At 40.3% G+C, this 15,000-nt stretch overlaps 1 protein-coding gene across 4 annotated transcripts in view; it reads right to left on the reverse strand.

Annotated features, from left to right (window-relative positions):
- The window catches only part of kra (basic leucine zipper and W2 domain-containing protein kra), a 106,659-nt gene that overhangs the window by 47,579 nt on the left and 44,080 nt on the right, over positions 1–15,000 (reverse strand). For all 4 annotated transcript variants that reach the window (XM_053790145.1, XM_053790142.2, XM_053790144.1 and 1 more), the window contains 3 exons: positions 13,555–13,733; positions 10,723–10,884; positions 2,954–3,133 (listed from right to left, as the gene is read on the reverse strand). In XM_053790145.1, the coding sequence (XP_053646120.1) occupies positions 2,954–3,133; positions 10,723–10,884; positions 13,555–13,733 (521 nt within the window). The remainder of the gene's footprint in view (positions 1–2,953; positions 3,134–10,722; positions 10,885–13,554; positions 13,734–15,000) is intronic.

The raw sequence follows: 15,000 nt of genomic DNA on the forward strand, positions 1-15,000 counted from the left end.
TGGTATACCTCCCTGGCCAGTGCATGAAATTACCACCTCCCTTTCTTCCTCAACATTTAAAAGTTCCTCAAAATATTCTCGCCATCTACCCAATACCTCCCTTTCCCCATCTACTAATTCCCCTACTATGTTTGTAACTGACAAATCCATACTTTCCATAGGCTTTCTTAACTTGTTTAACTCGCTCCAAATTTTTTTCTTATTTTCATTAAAATTTCTTGACAGTGCCTCTCCCACTATCATCTGCTCTCCTTTTGCACTCTTTCACCACTCTCTTCACCTTTCTTTTACTCTCCATATACTCTGCTCTTCTTATAACACTTCTGCTTTGTAAAAACCTCTCATAAGCTACCTTTTTCTCTTTTATCACACCCTTTACTTCATCATTCCACCAGTCTCCCCTCTTTCCTCCTGCCCCCACCCTCCTATAACCACAAACTTCTGCCCCACATTCTAATACTGCATTTTTAAAACTATTCCAACCCTCTTCAACCCCCCCACTACTCATCTTTGCACAAGCCCACCTTTCTGCCAATAGTCGCTTATATCTCACCCGAACTTCCTCCTCCCTTAGTTTATACACTTTCACCTCCCTCTTACTTGTTGTTGCCATCTTCCTCTTTTCCTATCTACCTCTTACTCTAACTGTAGCTACAACTAAATAATGATCCGATATATCAGTTGCCCCTCTATAAACATGTACATCCTGGAGCCTACCCATCAACCTTTTATCCACCAATACATAATCTAACAAACTACTTTCATTACGTGCTACATCATACCTTGTATATTTATTTATCCTCTTTTTCATAAAATATGTATTACTTATTACCAAATTTCTTTCTACACATAGCTCAATTAAAGGCTCCCCGTTTACATTTACCCCTGGCATCCCAAATTTACCTACTACTTCCTCCATAACATTTTTACCCACTTTAGGATTGATATCCCCAACCACCATTACTCTCACACTTGATTCAAAACTCCCCACGCATTCACTCAACATTTCCCAAAATCTCTCTCTCTCTCCTCTACACTTCTTTCTTCTCCAGGTGCATACACACTTACTATAACCCACTTTTCACATCCAATCTTTATTTTACTCCACATAATCCTTGAATTAATACATTTATAGTCCCTCTTTTCCTGCCATAGCTTATCCTTCAACATTATTGCTACTCCTCCTTTAGCTCTAACTATTTGAAACCCCTGACCTAATCCCATTTATTCCTCTCCATTGAAACTCTCCCACCCCGTTCAGCTTCATTTCACTTAAAGCCAGGACATCCAACTTCTTCTCATTCATAATATCCACAATCATCTCTTTCTTATCATTTGCACAGCATCCACGCACATTCAGACTTCCCACTTTGACAATTTTCTTCTTCTTATTCTTTTTAGTAATCTTTACAGGAAAAGGGGTTACTAGCCCATTGTTCCGGCATTTTAGTTGGCTTTTACAACACGCATGGCTTACGGAGGAAAGATTCTTATTCCACTTCCCCATGGATATAAAAGGAAAAGTAATAAGACCAAGAACTATTAAGATAAAATCAAAGAAAACTCAGATGAGTGTGTATAAATAAACGTGTACATCTATGTGTAGTGTGACCTAAGTGTAAGTAGAAGTAGCAAGACATACCTGTAATCTTGCATATTTATGAGACCGACAAAAGACACCAGCAATCCTACCATCATGTAAAACAATTACAGACTTTCGTTTTACACTCAATTGGCAGGACGGTAGTACCTACCTGGGTGGTTGCTGTCTACCAACCTACTACCTAAATATATATAAAATGTAAGTCAAGCAGGACCTGTGGAACGAATCAGGTTCAGTGGTGTCATGGCGAGGAAGGGGGGGGGGCCACCCTGGGTGACACCATAGACCCTCTAAAGGCGACACTAATGCCCAAAAACGTGCTGCAGCAACGTAAGACACTAATCCTTCATTTCAGTATAGCCTTTAATATGGTTAGAGTACAAAAAGGCTTATTTAGGGAAAATCATTCATTTTGATAATGTGATAGATGATTTTGAAGGATTGAAGGCAAGGAAACATTAAGATCAGATTCATTGAGACATTACTTGTACTTAAGGTCAAATCAGAACTAGTGTTTTTCTATATTGCAATGTTTCTCTATTTTTCAAGTTTTTTTTTCTTTGCAATGTTAAAATGAATAAATGTAGGATCTGTTGCCTGTACTCAACGTGGCATTTGAGTGTTTCCTCAGTGACTAAGCATTAGTCACTGGGCATGCAGTAGTGACATAACTGGAGTTTACTCCCCCATCCCTCTGCCTTTGGATTTCATGGGGGGGGACACCAAAGATGCCGCCCCGGGTGACACCAACCCTAGCAACGCCACTGTTCAGGTTTGATTCAAGAAAGTAAAGGGCAGATCCAATTTAAAAAACAAAAAAAAAAAAGCCCCTCACTGGCATCAAGGAATGTCGCTCGAGGGAAATATTCCTGAATCTCATGGTATGTAAATCTGTAGTGCAGAGGTAGGGGGTCATCCTAAGAAAGGATGGGGGAGAGCCCACAAGGGGGTAAAAGGGTTTTGTGTGAAAGGGGCTTGAACATACAGCAGGCATGTGTGAGCATGTTAGATAGAAGTGAATAGAGGCAAATGGTTTTTGGGACTAGACAAGCTGTTAAGTGTTAACAGGGTAATGTTTTGTGAAAGGATTCAGGGAAACTGGTTAGCCAGACTCGAGTTCTGGAGGTGGGAAGTACAATGCCTGCAGTCTAAAAGAAGGGTTTGGGAAATCTGCTATTTAAAGTGACATGTGAACTGTTGCATCTACATGCCTTTGGCACAACAGTGATATTGTGAATGATAGTAAAAGTCCATCTTCCACCCTCCCTTGGTGGAAGATGGACAGCTTAAAAACAAAAGCTTCGATGCAAAAACAAATTTATTTTAGTTCAGGACTGTCTGAAGACTCACCAAATTCTTGTAGATACCAAGTATCTCTTCAAGGCCTTTCTGCTGAAACAGGTTCTTGAAATTCTCATCAGTTCGTTTGTTGGCCTGCAAGAACTCCATCAACCTCGAATCTAATCCAGCTTTGCGAAGCAAAGATCGCACTGTATTAAGGTCCTTGAGGTTCTTAGCAGTTAAGAGTACCTGTAAATAAAAAAATATACTATTAAAATTAAGTCATCATAAACTTTTGAAATTATAATATGATTGTAAACAAACCTGTAAACAAACCAGGGTATGGGTGGGGGTGTCGAAACCCATGACCTGGAGTCAAGACTCGCTTGCCATGGGTTCAAACCTCACCCGTTCCCTGGCAAGTCATCAATAACCTGTAAAATGATCAAATACACTGTACTAACATTTTCCCTTAGGAACAAAGGAGGACTATTAGTTTAAGAAAATACAAACTCGGGTATACAAGTGCTTCCTGACTGTGAAATGTCTAGATGAAAACTGTGGTTCATGCCTCTCGAGAATGGGTAGTTCCAGGAAGAAATATCAGCATAGTGCAATGATACATTAAGCAATATTTGTTCATGGCCATTTCCCACCCAGGCAGGTTTGACTTATTTTTGATTACTTAAGAGGTAACCAGGATCACTTGACATTTTAACTGTTTGTATGTCATTTTGGGTCATCCACAGTTAACTTAATCACTTGTTAGTAATAATAAATCATTCTCCTCATATACAATATCTGAAATGCTTTGCATAATTAAGCTCAATATAATACAATTAATGTAAACCACTCGCTAACAAAAATGAATCTTCTTTAAATGTACCCTGTTACCACTTAATAACTAAGTTCCAACAAAGACAGAAAAAGACAGAGCGAGAGAGAGAGAAACAGAGACAGAGACAGAGACAGAGACAGAGACAGAGAGAGACAGAGAGAGACAGAGACAGAGAGACAGAGAGACAGAGACAGAGAGAGAGAGAGAGAGACAGACAGACAGACAGAGACAGAGAGAGAGACAGAGACAGAGAGACAGAGACAGACAGAGACAGAGACAGAGAGAGAGACAGAGACAGAGACAGAGAGACAGAGACAGAGACAGAGAGACAGAGAGAGACAGAGAGACAGAGAGACAAAGAGAGACAGAGACAGAGAGAGACAGAGAGAGACAGAGACAGAGAGAGACAGAGAGAGACAGAGAGAGACAGAGAGAGACAGAGAGAGACAGAGAGAGACAGAGAGACAGAGAGAGACAGAGAGAGACAGAGAGAGAGAGAGACAGAGAGAGACAGAGACAGAGAGACAGAGAGAGAGAGAAAGACAGAGACAGACAGAGAGAGACAGAGAGACAGAGAGAACTGTGTCAAAACTGTCAGTGGTGACAATAAGGCAGGAGGTGCATTTCCTACTTAAATCGCTTGACCAAGGAAAGGCTGTGGGCCCAGACAAGTTGAGCCCAAGATTGTTGAGAAGATGTGCAGACCAGCTAGCAGCACCTCTAACTCGCATCTTTCAGCACTGCCTAGTACAGTGTAAATGGCCCTCTCTATGGAAAGAGGCAAATGTAGTCCCTGTTCACAAAAAGAAGAGCAGAGCAGAAATCAGCAACTACAGACCAGTGTCACTCCTGTCAATCACTGGTAAAATCCTAGAGACAATAATCTCAAGACAAATGACAGTTTTTTGACTACCACTCACTACTTTGTGATCGTCAATATGGCTTCAGGAAAGGTTACTCTGCTGCTGATCTTTTGTTAAACCTCTCCACTAAGTGGCACCAGTCACTGGATGAATCCAAAGTAAGCTGTGTGGTAGCACTGGACATTGTTGGCGATTTCGACCGGGTGTGGCACCAGGGCCTCTTAGCAAAACTTCAAGCACTGGGAATTGCAGGCTCTACGCTGTCTCCTCAGTGATTACCTTCATGGTAGATCTCTAAGTGTAGTTCTCAATGGAATGGAATCAGCAAGACATCCTATTGGGGCAAGTGTTCCACAAGGAAGCGTGCTGGGTCCATTGTTATGGAATGTCTACTTCAACGACCTCCTTCATCTCATCCCAGAATCACATGCATATGCAGACGACTGTACACTGACATTCACTTATCCAAGAGAAGAAATGCCAGCTGCTCTAAGCTACATCAATCACCAGCTGAGAGCTATATCAGCTTGGGGAAATAGATGGCAAGTAACATTTGCACCTGAGAAACGCAAATGATGATCGTCTCTTGACACCATGATGGTAATGCTGGTGCAGTAGTAAGGATGAATGGGAGGATGTTGGCACCTGGAGAAGTTGATATCCTTGGGGTGAAATTTGACTCCAAACTAACCATGAAGAACCATGTTGTAAATCTTGCAAACAAGGCAGCCAGGAAGCTTACAGCACTTCGCCGTATCTCCCATCTGCTTGACAGTAGGGGTTGCAAGATCCTGTATGAGGCACAAGTACGCTCACACCTCGAGTATGCTCCACTTTCTTGGTTTGCCTGCCCCCCCCTCTCATCTGCGACTGCTTGACAGTAGAGAACAGAGCAAGACGTCTCATCTCTCGCCTGGACCCATCCTGGATAGATCTGTCATTTCAGCAGAGCCTTCAACATAGGAGGGATGTGGGCGGCCTTACTGTTATGTACAAGGCCAATATTGTCAAAATACCACACTTGGATCCACTTCGAGGACAGCGTGAAACAAGCTTTTATGCCACAAGACGGGCAGAAAGCAGCAAACTTCACTCTGGCTGTACCCTTCTCCAGAACATCACTCCATCTGAGATCATACATACCCAGGATGACTCAAGTATGGAACACATTCGTACAGCATAATGATGTCAACGAGATAAAGTCAGTTGATCAAATGAAAATGCTTGCCCACAGATGGCTCCAACTTCATCCTGTTCCCTACTTGTATGTCTCATAACAATAAATATGCTTTCAAATGAGCTGATGTAGGTAAAAGCTCTTAGCTTGCCAATAAAGTTAGGAATCCTTAACCTGTAAATAGCTGTCAATAAAGCTAGGGATCCTTAACCTTGTCAAACCCTGTGTAAAAAAAATAAAAGATAAAGAGAAAGAAAAAGAAAAAGAGAAAGAGAAAGAAAGAGAAAAAAGAAAAAAAGAAAAAAGAAAAAGAAAGAAAAGTAAAAGAAAAAAAAAAAAAAAAAAAAAGAAAAGAAAAAAAAAAAAAAAAAAAGGAGAAAAAAAATAGAAAAAAAGAAAGAGAGAAAAAAAGAGAAAAAGAGAAAAAGAGAAAGAGAAAAAAAGGAAAAAAAGAGAAAGAAAAAGAAGAAAGAAAAAGAAAGGAAAAGAGAGAAAGAAAAGAAAAAAGATAGAGAAAAAAGAGAAAAAAGAAAAAAAAAGAAAAAAGAGAAAGAAAAAAAGAAAAAAAAGAAAGAGGAGAAGAAAAAAAAATAGAAAATAGAAAAAATAGAATAGAAAAAAGAGAAAAAAAAGAGAAAAAAAGAAAAAAGATAAAAAGGAAAAAAAGAGAAAAAGAGAAAAAAAAAGAGAAAAAGAGAAAAAAAGAGGAGAGAAAAAGAAAAGAAAAAAAGAGAAAGAAAAAGAAAGATGAAGAAAAAGAGAAAGAAAGAGAAAGAAAAAGAAAGAAAGAGAGGGGTTACTTCCCTTCTTTGGTTTTTAATGACACTGGGAACAACTTGAGTCACTGGACCCGTTGCACAAAATATCTGCCCGGAGAGCTCTGTTTCTGGTGTTTCTTTAGGAATTGTCTGAAGTGGGACATAGCACTCATTGTACATGTTGCCAACATGGCCTGCAACAGCTTTGTCAGGGTGAAGTTCATCCATATATAATTGCACTTCAGTCCACTTTGCACAAATGTCCTTAATCTTTGAAGAAGGAACCTTCCTCCATCTCTCTTCCTCCTCCTCTGCAGCAATTTCCTGAGCTGTGGTCTCTTGCTGTTGTTGCAGATGAAGCTCTTGCAGCTCTGCAGTGGTTAGCTCTTCATCGTGGTCCTCCACCAACTCTTCCACATACTTGAAACTCGCATCCAACCCCATGGAATTCCCCAGTGACAATACTTTCCACAACTGGCATAGGCTCCTCAGGGTCAGCCCCAAACCCTTCAAAATCCCTCTCTTGTACACATTGTGGCCACAATTTTCTCCAAGCAGAATTCAAAGTTCTGCAAGTCACTCCCTCCCAAGCATTACCTTTAAGGTTTATGCAAGTGAGGATACTGAAGTGATCTTTCCAGAACTCTCTTAGGGTCAATTCAGTGTCTGAGGTCACTTCAAAGCACTTTTGAAACACTGCTTCGGTGTACAGTTTTTTGAAGTTGAAATGAGCTGCTGGTCCATGAGCTGGAGGAGAGGAGTTGTAATAGGGGCAAGAACTTCACCGTGATGAAACTCCTCCACCATTTGCTCTTCCAAGTCTGGAGGATGAGCAGGAGCATTGTCCATTATCAGGAGGCACTTGAGTGGCAATTTATTTTCCAGGAGGTATTTCTTCACACTGGGGCCAAACACTTTATTAAACCAATCAAGGAAAATTTCCCTTGTGACCCATGCCATACTGTTAGCCTTCCACATCACACAAATTACTCTTGGCAACACTTTCTTGAACACACTGGGATTTTCAGAGTGATACACCAGTAAAGGCTTCACTTTGCAATCAACACTAGCATTACTACAAAATATGAGTTAGCCTGTCTTTCATAAGCTTGTGCCCTGGGAGTGCCGTTTCCTCCTGCGTGATGTAGGTCCTCTTTGGCATTTTCTTCCAAAAGAGGCCCGTTTCGTCACAAATGAACACTTGTTGGGGTTGGGGTTGGAATTCTTCAGTGTCTACGTACCCCTAAAACTCCTGTACAAACTTCTCGGCTGCTTTTGTCAGAATTGGCAGCCTCACCATGCCTTACCACACTGTATGCCACTATGCTTCTTAAATCTCTCAAATCAACCTTGGCTGGCCTTAAAATCACAAGCATCACCACTCGTTGCAGGCATTTTCTTTACGAGATCGTCATGCAACTGCCTTGCCTTTTGACATACTATCGACTGCATAGTACTATCTCTTGCTGACTGTTCTTGGGTAATCCACACCAAAAACAACTTTTCCACTTCAAGGGTTTGTGATCTCTTTTTTGTCAGCATATCTACCCCTTTTGCAACAACAGCACACTATTTCCTTTCACTTCACCACAATCAAAGTTACGGTTGAATGGGGTTTGCCATACATCCTGGCAAACTCTAACACGCACTCCACTCATTTTTCAATGATTTCTTTCTTGAATCTGATCGTGTTCCTCACTTGCTTTACCAGAGCTGGCACTAGCTTTCCTTTGGCCCATGGTGACTTATTTAGCAAGCACAAAAAACAATGGATTATTACGAAATGCATTGTATGAACCCGTGGGGTGATGGTCACGCGCTGGTAAACAATGGCACACTGAGTGTGAATCGTGCTGGAGGCTGGCTTTGTGTGCTCACTGACATGTGGTCGCTGAATCGAGTCCAATCACCAACCACAAAGCTAAATTTTGCCGAAAAAACTTGCCGAAAGTCGGATTTCACGAAAGTCGGGGCCACCAAATGGCGGGGGTTCACTGTATAAAGATGTATAACATATCCCTCCAAACTGCCAATATCCTAAACCCCTCCTTTAAAGTGCAGGCATTGTACTTCCTATTTCCAGTACTCAAGTTTGGCTAATTAAAAATAACCAGTTTCCCTGAATCCCATCACTAAATATTACCCTGCTCACACTCCAATAGCTCGTCATGTCCCTAAAACCATTCGTCTCCATTCACTCCCAACACTCTCACACACGCTTGCTGGAAGTCCAAGCCCCTCGCCCACAAAACCTTTACCCCCTCCCTCCAAACTTTTCGAGGACGACCCCTACCCAGCCTTCCTTCCCCTACAGATTTATATGCTCTCCAAGTCATTCTACTTTGATCCATTCTCTCTAAATGACCAAACCACCTCAACAACCCCTCTTCAGCCCTCTTGACTAATACTTTTAGTAACTCCACACCTTCTAATTTCCACACTCCGAATTCTCAGCATAATATTTACACCAACACCGTAGAAAAGAGAAATGTACCCGAGAATAATGGCAAGGAGGCTAGAGGCAGTGATATCTCTGAGGGTAATGTATGGTGTGATTATGCAAAGAATTCATAGCTTGTCTTTGAATGGGGCTACCAAAAGTATTATTCAAAAAGCTGAGGAGGATAGGTGTTATCCTGGGAAAGGTTAGAGAGAGGGGGTTATTAAGGAAGTTTGTGTGAAGCTTGGACATCCAACAGGCTTGTGCTCACCTATATGTACTTGCCTATATGTGGTTGCAGGGACCGAGTCTCAGCTCCTGGCTCCATCTCTCAACCTGCCACTTACCAGATTCTCCCTCTCCTAGCCTCCCGGGCCCTATCATACCTGTTCCTAAAACTATGTACAGAATTTGCCTCCATCACCACTTCTTTGTCTAGATCATTCCACTTCCCAACCACCCTAAGACTGAAGAAATACTTGACATCATTCACTTATGCATGTCTACCACTTTACCCCCAAAGTACCCATTTCTTGGCTCAAACAGCCTGTCCCCATCTGCCCAATCAATTCCTGAGTATTTCTTATGTTGGTCCTTCTGTCATCCAAGGTCGTTAGATTCACTTCCTTGAGCCTCTTCACAGCCCATACCCCTTAGCATTGGAACTAATCTTGTTGCCTACTTCTACACTTCCTCCAATTTCTTAATGCTTCCCTAGGTGAGTTCCATTGTGGTGGTGCTGCATACTCAAGGTGGGCTTGACATATTTTATAAAACATTCAGACTGACTGTCAAGATTCTTGAAGGCCACTCACAAAGCTGCCAGGCAAGCACTGGTTGCAGAGGTTAATCAGCTCATGTTAGCCTCTAGCAATATGGTAGACACTGCTTACTCTCAGATCCTCTTTTCAACAGGGTCTACAGCCTTTGTCCCGAGTCTATACTCTGTCCAGTCTTTTGATCCCTTCCCCAATCTTCATAATCTTGCATTTGCTAGGGCTGAATTTAAGCAACCACTAATCTGACCAACCCTACAGTTTCTCCAGATCTATTTTCAGTCTTTCTCCAGTTTCATCCGTTTGTATTTAATTAATTTTACATCGTCAGCCAACAGATATACATCTGTGATGTATTGATGGACTGAACACATCGACTCCAGGCTGTGATGTATTGATGGACTGAACACATCGACTCCAGGCTGAGGGACTGATTACCTCATACTCCTCCTCTCCTTACGCCTTCCTCTTTGTATTGGACTGATGAAGCCACTGTGTGGCGAAACGTTTCCTGAATAAAGATACCCATATGCTGCATAAGTGTCTCAATCTTCAGATATACATCTGACTTAATTCCAACTGGCATCTTTCACTTAAATCAGAAAGGACACTTGTCCTAGCACCAATCCTTGTGGTACACTGCTTCTCACTCCCATTATGATTCTCTTTCCAGATAATCACCCTTTCCGTCCTTTTCCTAAGTTACTCCTTGATCCACCAGAGTATGTTCCCAGTTATTCCTGCTTGATTCTCAAGTTTCTGTCTCAAGTCTCATACCCCAGGGTTTCTGCACTTCAGTTCAGAACTGTATTGTGCCCAAGATGAATTCCAGTAGTTCCTAATCTAAGTAACATTTTAAGGATTTTCTCCACAGCTATAACTGCAAAACATATAATTACTGTATTACAACTATATTATGTTTATTTAATATAAGACAGAAACAAGGGGTGAGGGATTAGGCTTCAATGTTAAATATGAAAACTAACCTCACAAATAAAATCTGCAGCAAGGCCATCCTTTACCAGGTGATCCTGTAACAAAGTAGCTAGCACCTTAGGATCAAGCAGGGAGTCGCTAGTCCAAATAGCAACACAGCGTGCCAAGCGGATGCGGTCACCTTCTCCGAACCCCTTCAGGTAAACGAGGACCTGCACAATCATTATTAGTACTGTTTTTCTTTTTATCAAATATTTATGAATATTAGAACAACCATAAAGATAAGCAATTAGACATTTACATAATTTAAATGTGACCACAGGCTCAAGACAGATTCAACTTTACTATGTAATACAAAGAAATTAAAAATGCAATAAACTATTTCAAAGATGGTTACAATATACTGTACTGTACCTACCTGTTAAGTACAATATATAATATGTGCAATCATTTATGTTCTGACTTTTAAAAAAGCACATTATTGCAATGATGACTGGGAAATAGGAAAAAGCAATATATACAGATACAAAAAAAGTTGTTTATCAATCGCCTTTACTCTATGCTAGAATACTGTTGTACACAAGTCCCCAATAACACTAGTACAGTAGTACCTTGACTCGAGTGTTTAATTCGTTTCATGACCCAGCCCCTAACACAAATTCCTTGTATATCAAATCAATTTTCCTCACAAATTAACTGAAATGCCATTAATCTGTTCCAGAGGAATTCCTGGCTCTCAGGAGGTAGGAGAAAATACTTCAACACTAACATCAACCCTACAGCTTATTTATCTATCACAATTGATCTAATATGACATATTAAACAATATAAATAACAAACATGATATATACTTTAGAATGAATAAAATCTAGTAGTAGGTTGTAGGTTGGTAAACAGCAACCGCCCAGGGAGGTACTACCGTCCTGCCAAGTGAGTGTACAACGAAAGCCTGTAATTGTTTTACATGATGGTAGGATTGCTGGTGTCTTTTGTCTGTCTCATAAACATGCAAGATTTCAGGCATGTCTTGCTACTTCTACTTACACTTAGGTCACACTACACATACATGTTCAAGCATATATATACACACCCCTCTGGGTATTCTTCTATTTCCTTTCTAGTTCTTGTTCTTGTTTATTTCCTCTTATCTCCATGGGGAAGTGGAACAGAATTCTTCCTCCGTAAGCCATGCGTGTTGTAAGAGGCGACTAAAATGCCCGGAGCAAGGGGCTAGTAACCCCTTCTCCCGTATAAATTACTAAATTTAAAAGAGAAACTTTTGTTTTTCTTTTTGGGCCACCCTGCCTTGGTGGGATACGGCCGGTGTGTTGAAAGAAAATCTATCATTATGTGACGAGTGGTGGTGGCCATTCCGGAGGTAAAAATAATTATCACTGACCATATCTTCCCATTCTTGCCCTTCTGAGGTTTTATTATAAGAGAAAACAGTATTTGTGAGGCTGACTGTACTAGATCACTAGTTTCATTAGGAAAACACTGAAACAAAAGCAATTTTCTCGCAATTCAATTCAAAGCAAAAAATCAGCAGAGCAACAGCTTGTAACTCAGAAAATTTGCAAGTTGGGGCACTCGTAAGTCAAGGTACCACTGTACTGTAATAGTACTAGTATTTCTCTCAATTTTCACAAACTCAGAACAATGAGCTACCTTAATAAGGAAGTCAATAAACTACTCAAATTAAATGTCAGTTCATAAAAAAAAAAATGCCAAACAATACTATTTTCTAAACAAAAACACTAATAATTCCTAGAGAGCCGAATACATCATTAAATTCACAAAAACAATAATGAGAAATGAGGGTGCACTAATTATTGTATTTGTGGGGAAGCGTAAACCTGTAAGGGCCGTACATCGCCTGGGTAATGGGAGGCAATCAGGCTTGACTAATCTAAGGAAAAGAGAGAGCTCCAATTCCTCAGATGAAGTGCCCCTCACCAGCATCAAGGTACCCCCTTGAAGGGGGCACTAAGTATAAAATAATTTAAATTATGACAAGACTAAATAATGTATATGAAATGTACAATACAACAAAATCAAAAAAGGAACTTTACAAGTCCTGGTCAGCTAGTTAGGTGGTCTAGCCACACACCAAACAGGAACAATGCAGCCCCCCCCCCCCCAGAGACCATAATCATAATACTAAAAATATATGAAATTCACTAGCAAATGGGCCTCATGCTAAGATAACTATTCAGGTTGCAATACTAGTTAAAACCTCCACACCTAAATAGTCTGGAGCAAGCGAACAAGTCTCAGCAGTTTGTTAACACAGCCCACAAGCAGTTGCTTAAAAGTTTGAGTCATGAGACCAGCCTAAGCAATCTGCCTGTATATTTACATTACCAATTGTGCAAAATTTTGGCATTCATCCAAATACAATAGAGAACTTTTTTCTAAGCACAATGGAGGACTGTGCAAATATGAATATAAACCAAATTTGCCAATTGTAATGATGGAACGACAACATTAAATGACAGTTTTTCCTTTTTACACACATGGCTGCTTCTCCACCAGGACAGGGTTACATAAAATAAGAAAACACATTTGTCATCTCTTACTCCCTAACTGCCAGACAGTTGAGCCAATGTCGACTGCAAGCAGCCGGTACAAACAGCTTAGCTGTCAGCAACCTAGTTAAACACAAGTTATTAGCAATATCTTCGAGGGGTTCTCAGGATCTTTATTACAATCACTTATAAAACCCCAAATGAAGCGAGGCAAACCTCTCGAGAAAATCATCAATTAGGAGATAACTGTTTTATTTTAAAGCTTGTGATGATTTGTCTTTTGTCCCTACAGCAAACTTTTCCCACAAGTAGTGAACAGCATTTATTATTAGCTAAAGTAACTTTCATACTAGCCTTTTTCATCTCTTCATAGAACATCTTTTCCAGATATTTGTAGCGCCTCATCAGCCTGGTGAACACCACTGCATAACCACGTAATGTCTCGTAAGAGTCATCTGGTGCCCCAAACACGCACATGTTTGTGCGGACTGGACCACTGTCGATCCCATCCTCAGAGATTCCTCCACCTGGAGCTGTAAGAGAAAATTTTTATTTCATTTCACCTTGCTGTAGCCAATAAAACAAAATACATGAAATACTTTCACACATCAAATAAAGAGAAAAATTAACTCTATTGAAAATTAAATTTTTAGTATATTAACACCCACCACAACCAGAATTATTGATTAGCATAAATCAATGACTGAACAGGATATAAACTTAAACCCGTGGTTATGTAGAAAATTCAGCATTTTTGTTAAGAGCACATCTGGAAATATAGTAGAGGGGCAAAAAGATTTGTACAGCCCACTGATAAGTATTACAGTACAGTATATGTCAAATAAAGCTGATCCCCATAAATGGATACCTGTCAAAACGGACAAAAAAAAATCTGGCCAAAGGCTCAGAGTGTACAATTAATGTAATGTCCAATTAAAATAGCCACAAAGTAGACCAAATCTGCTAAATCGAATGGCAATACTATCTGGTCGTACATTTGATCAAAATGGATCGACTCCTCTCAACCGCATGTTTGTACGGTCTGAGTTCCATCCTGGACACGTCCATTTTTGTTCCTGGGCAGCGGGGGGGCCACTGACACAGTGTGCATTAATTTATTATTTTCTGCACGCACACATTGTAATTTCACCTCAGATTTACCCCTGGATTTACAGTTTTTAAAAATTCTATTAAATTACCATGTACAGTGTTATTAATAATGGCCTCTAAAGCAAGTGGTGGTGTCAAGAAACATCTTTAATTTTTAAAGGTGGCACTTCAGTGGCTGTGTGTGAAGAGTATGGTGTTGTAGAAGTGTATGACCATTCAAGGAACAAGGAAAAACTACACTATTTTAAGCAGTGTAGATCCTGTCCTAAAAGGTGCTTCAGTCATTCCTAGGAAGCATATAAAAATGGCCCAAGATACAAGAACTAAAGCAGAATTGCTCAAGTTTATAACAACAGCTCTCTACTGGTATTAACTTTTTTGCTAAGTGGCTAGCAAGTCCTAGCCATACGAGCATAGAATTTGGGACAAGTAATGGTTGGCTTCAGTGTTTCTGTCAATGCTACAGCTTGATTTAACAGAAAAAACCTATTGCAAGGCTTGCAGTATACTCGCCAAAGAAATTAAGCGCTTCAGACAATTACTAAATGATCTGATGGAGAGTGAAGGACTCCTATCTAAACTCTACAAGGCAGATGAAACTGCTGTTTTGGGGATTATTACCATCCCACACACTAGTCTTTCAGCACGAGAAGGAAGGAAAAAAAAGAGAAAGAGAAAGAGAGAGAAAGA

This window comes from Cherax quadricarinatus, chromosome 58 (assembly GCF_038502225.1).
Source record: "Cherax quadricarinatus isolate ZL_2023a chromosome 58, ASM3850222v1, whole genome shotgun sequence".
Taxonomy (NCBI): Eukaryota; Metazoa; Arthropoda; class Malacostraca; order Decapoda; family Parastacidae; genus Cherax; species Cherax quadricarinatus.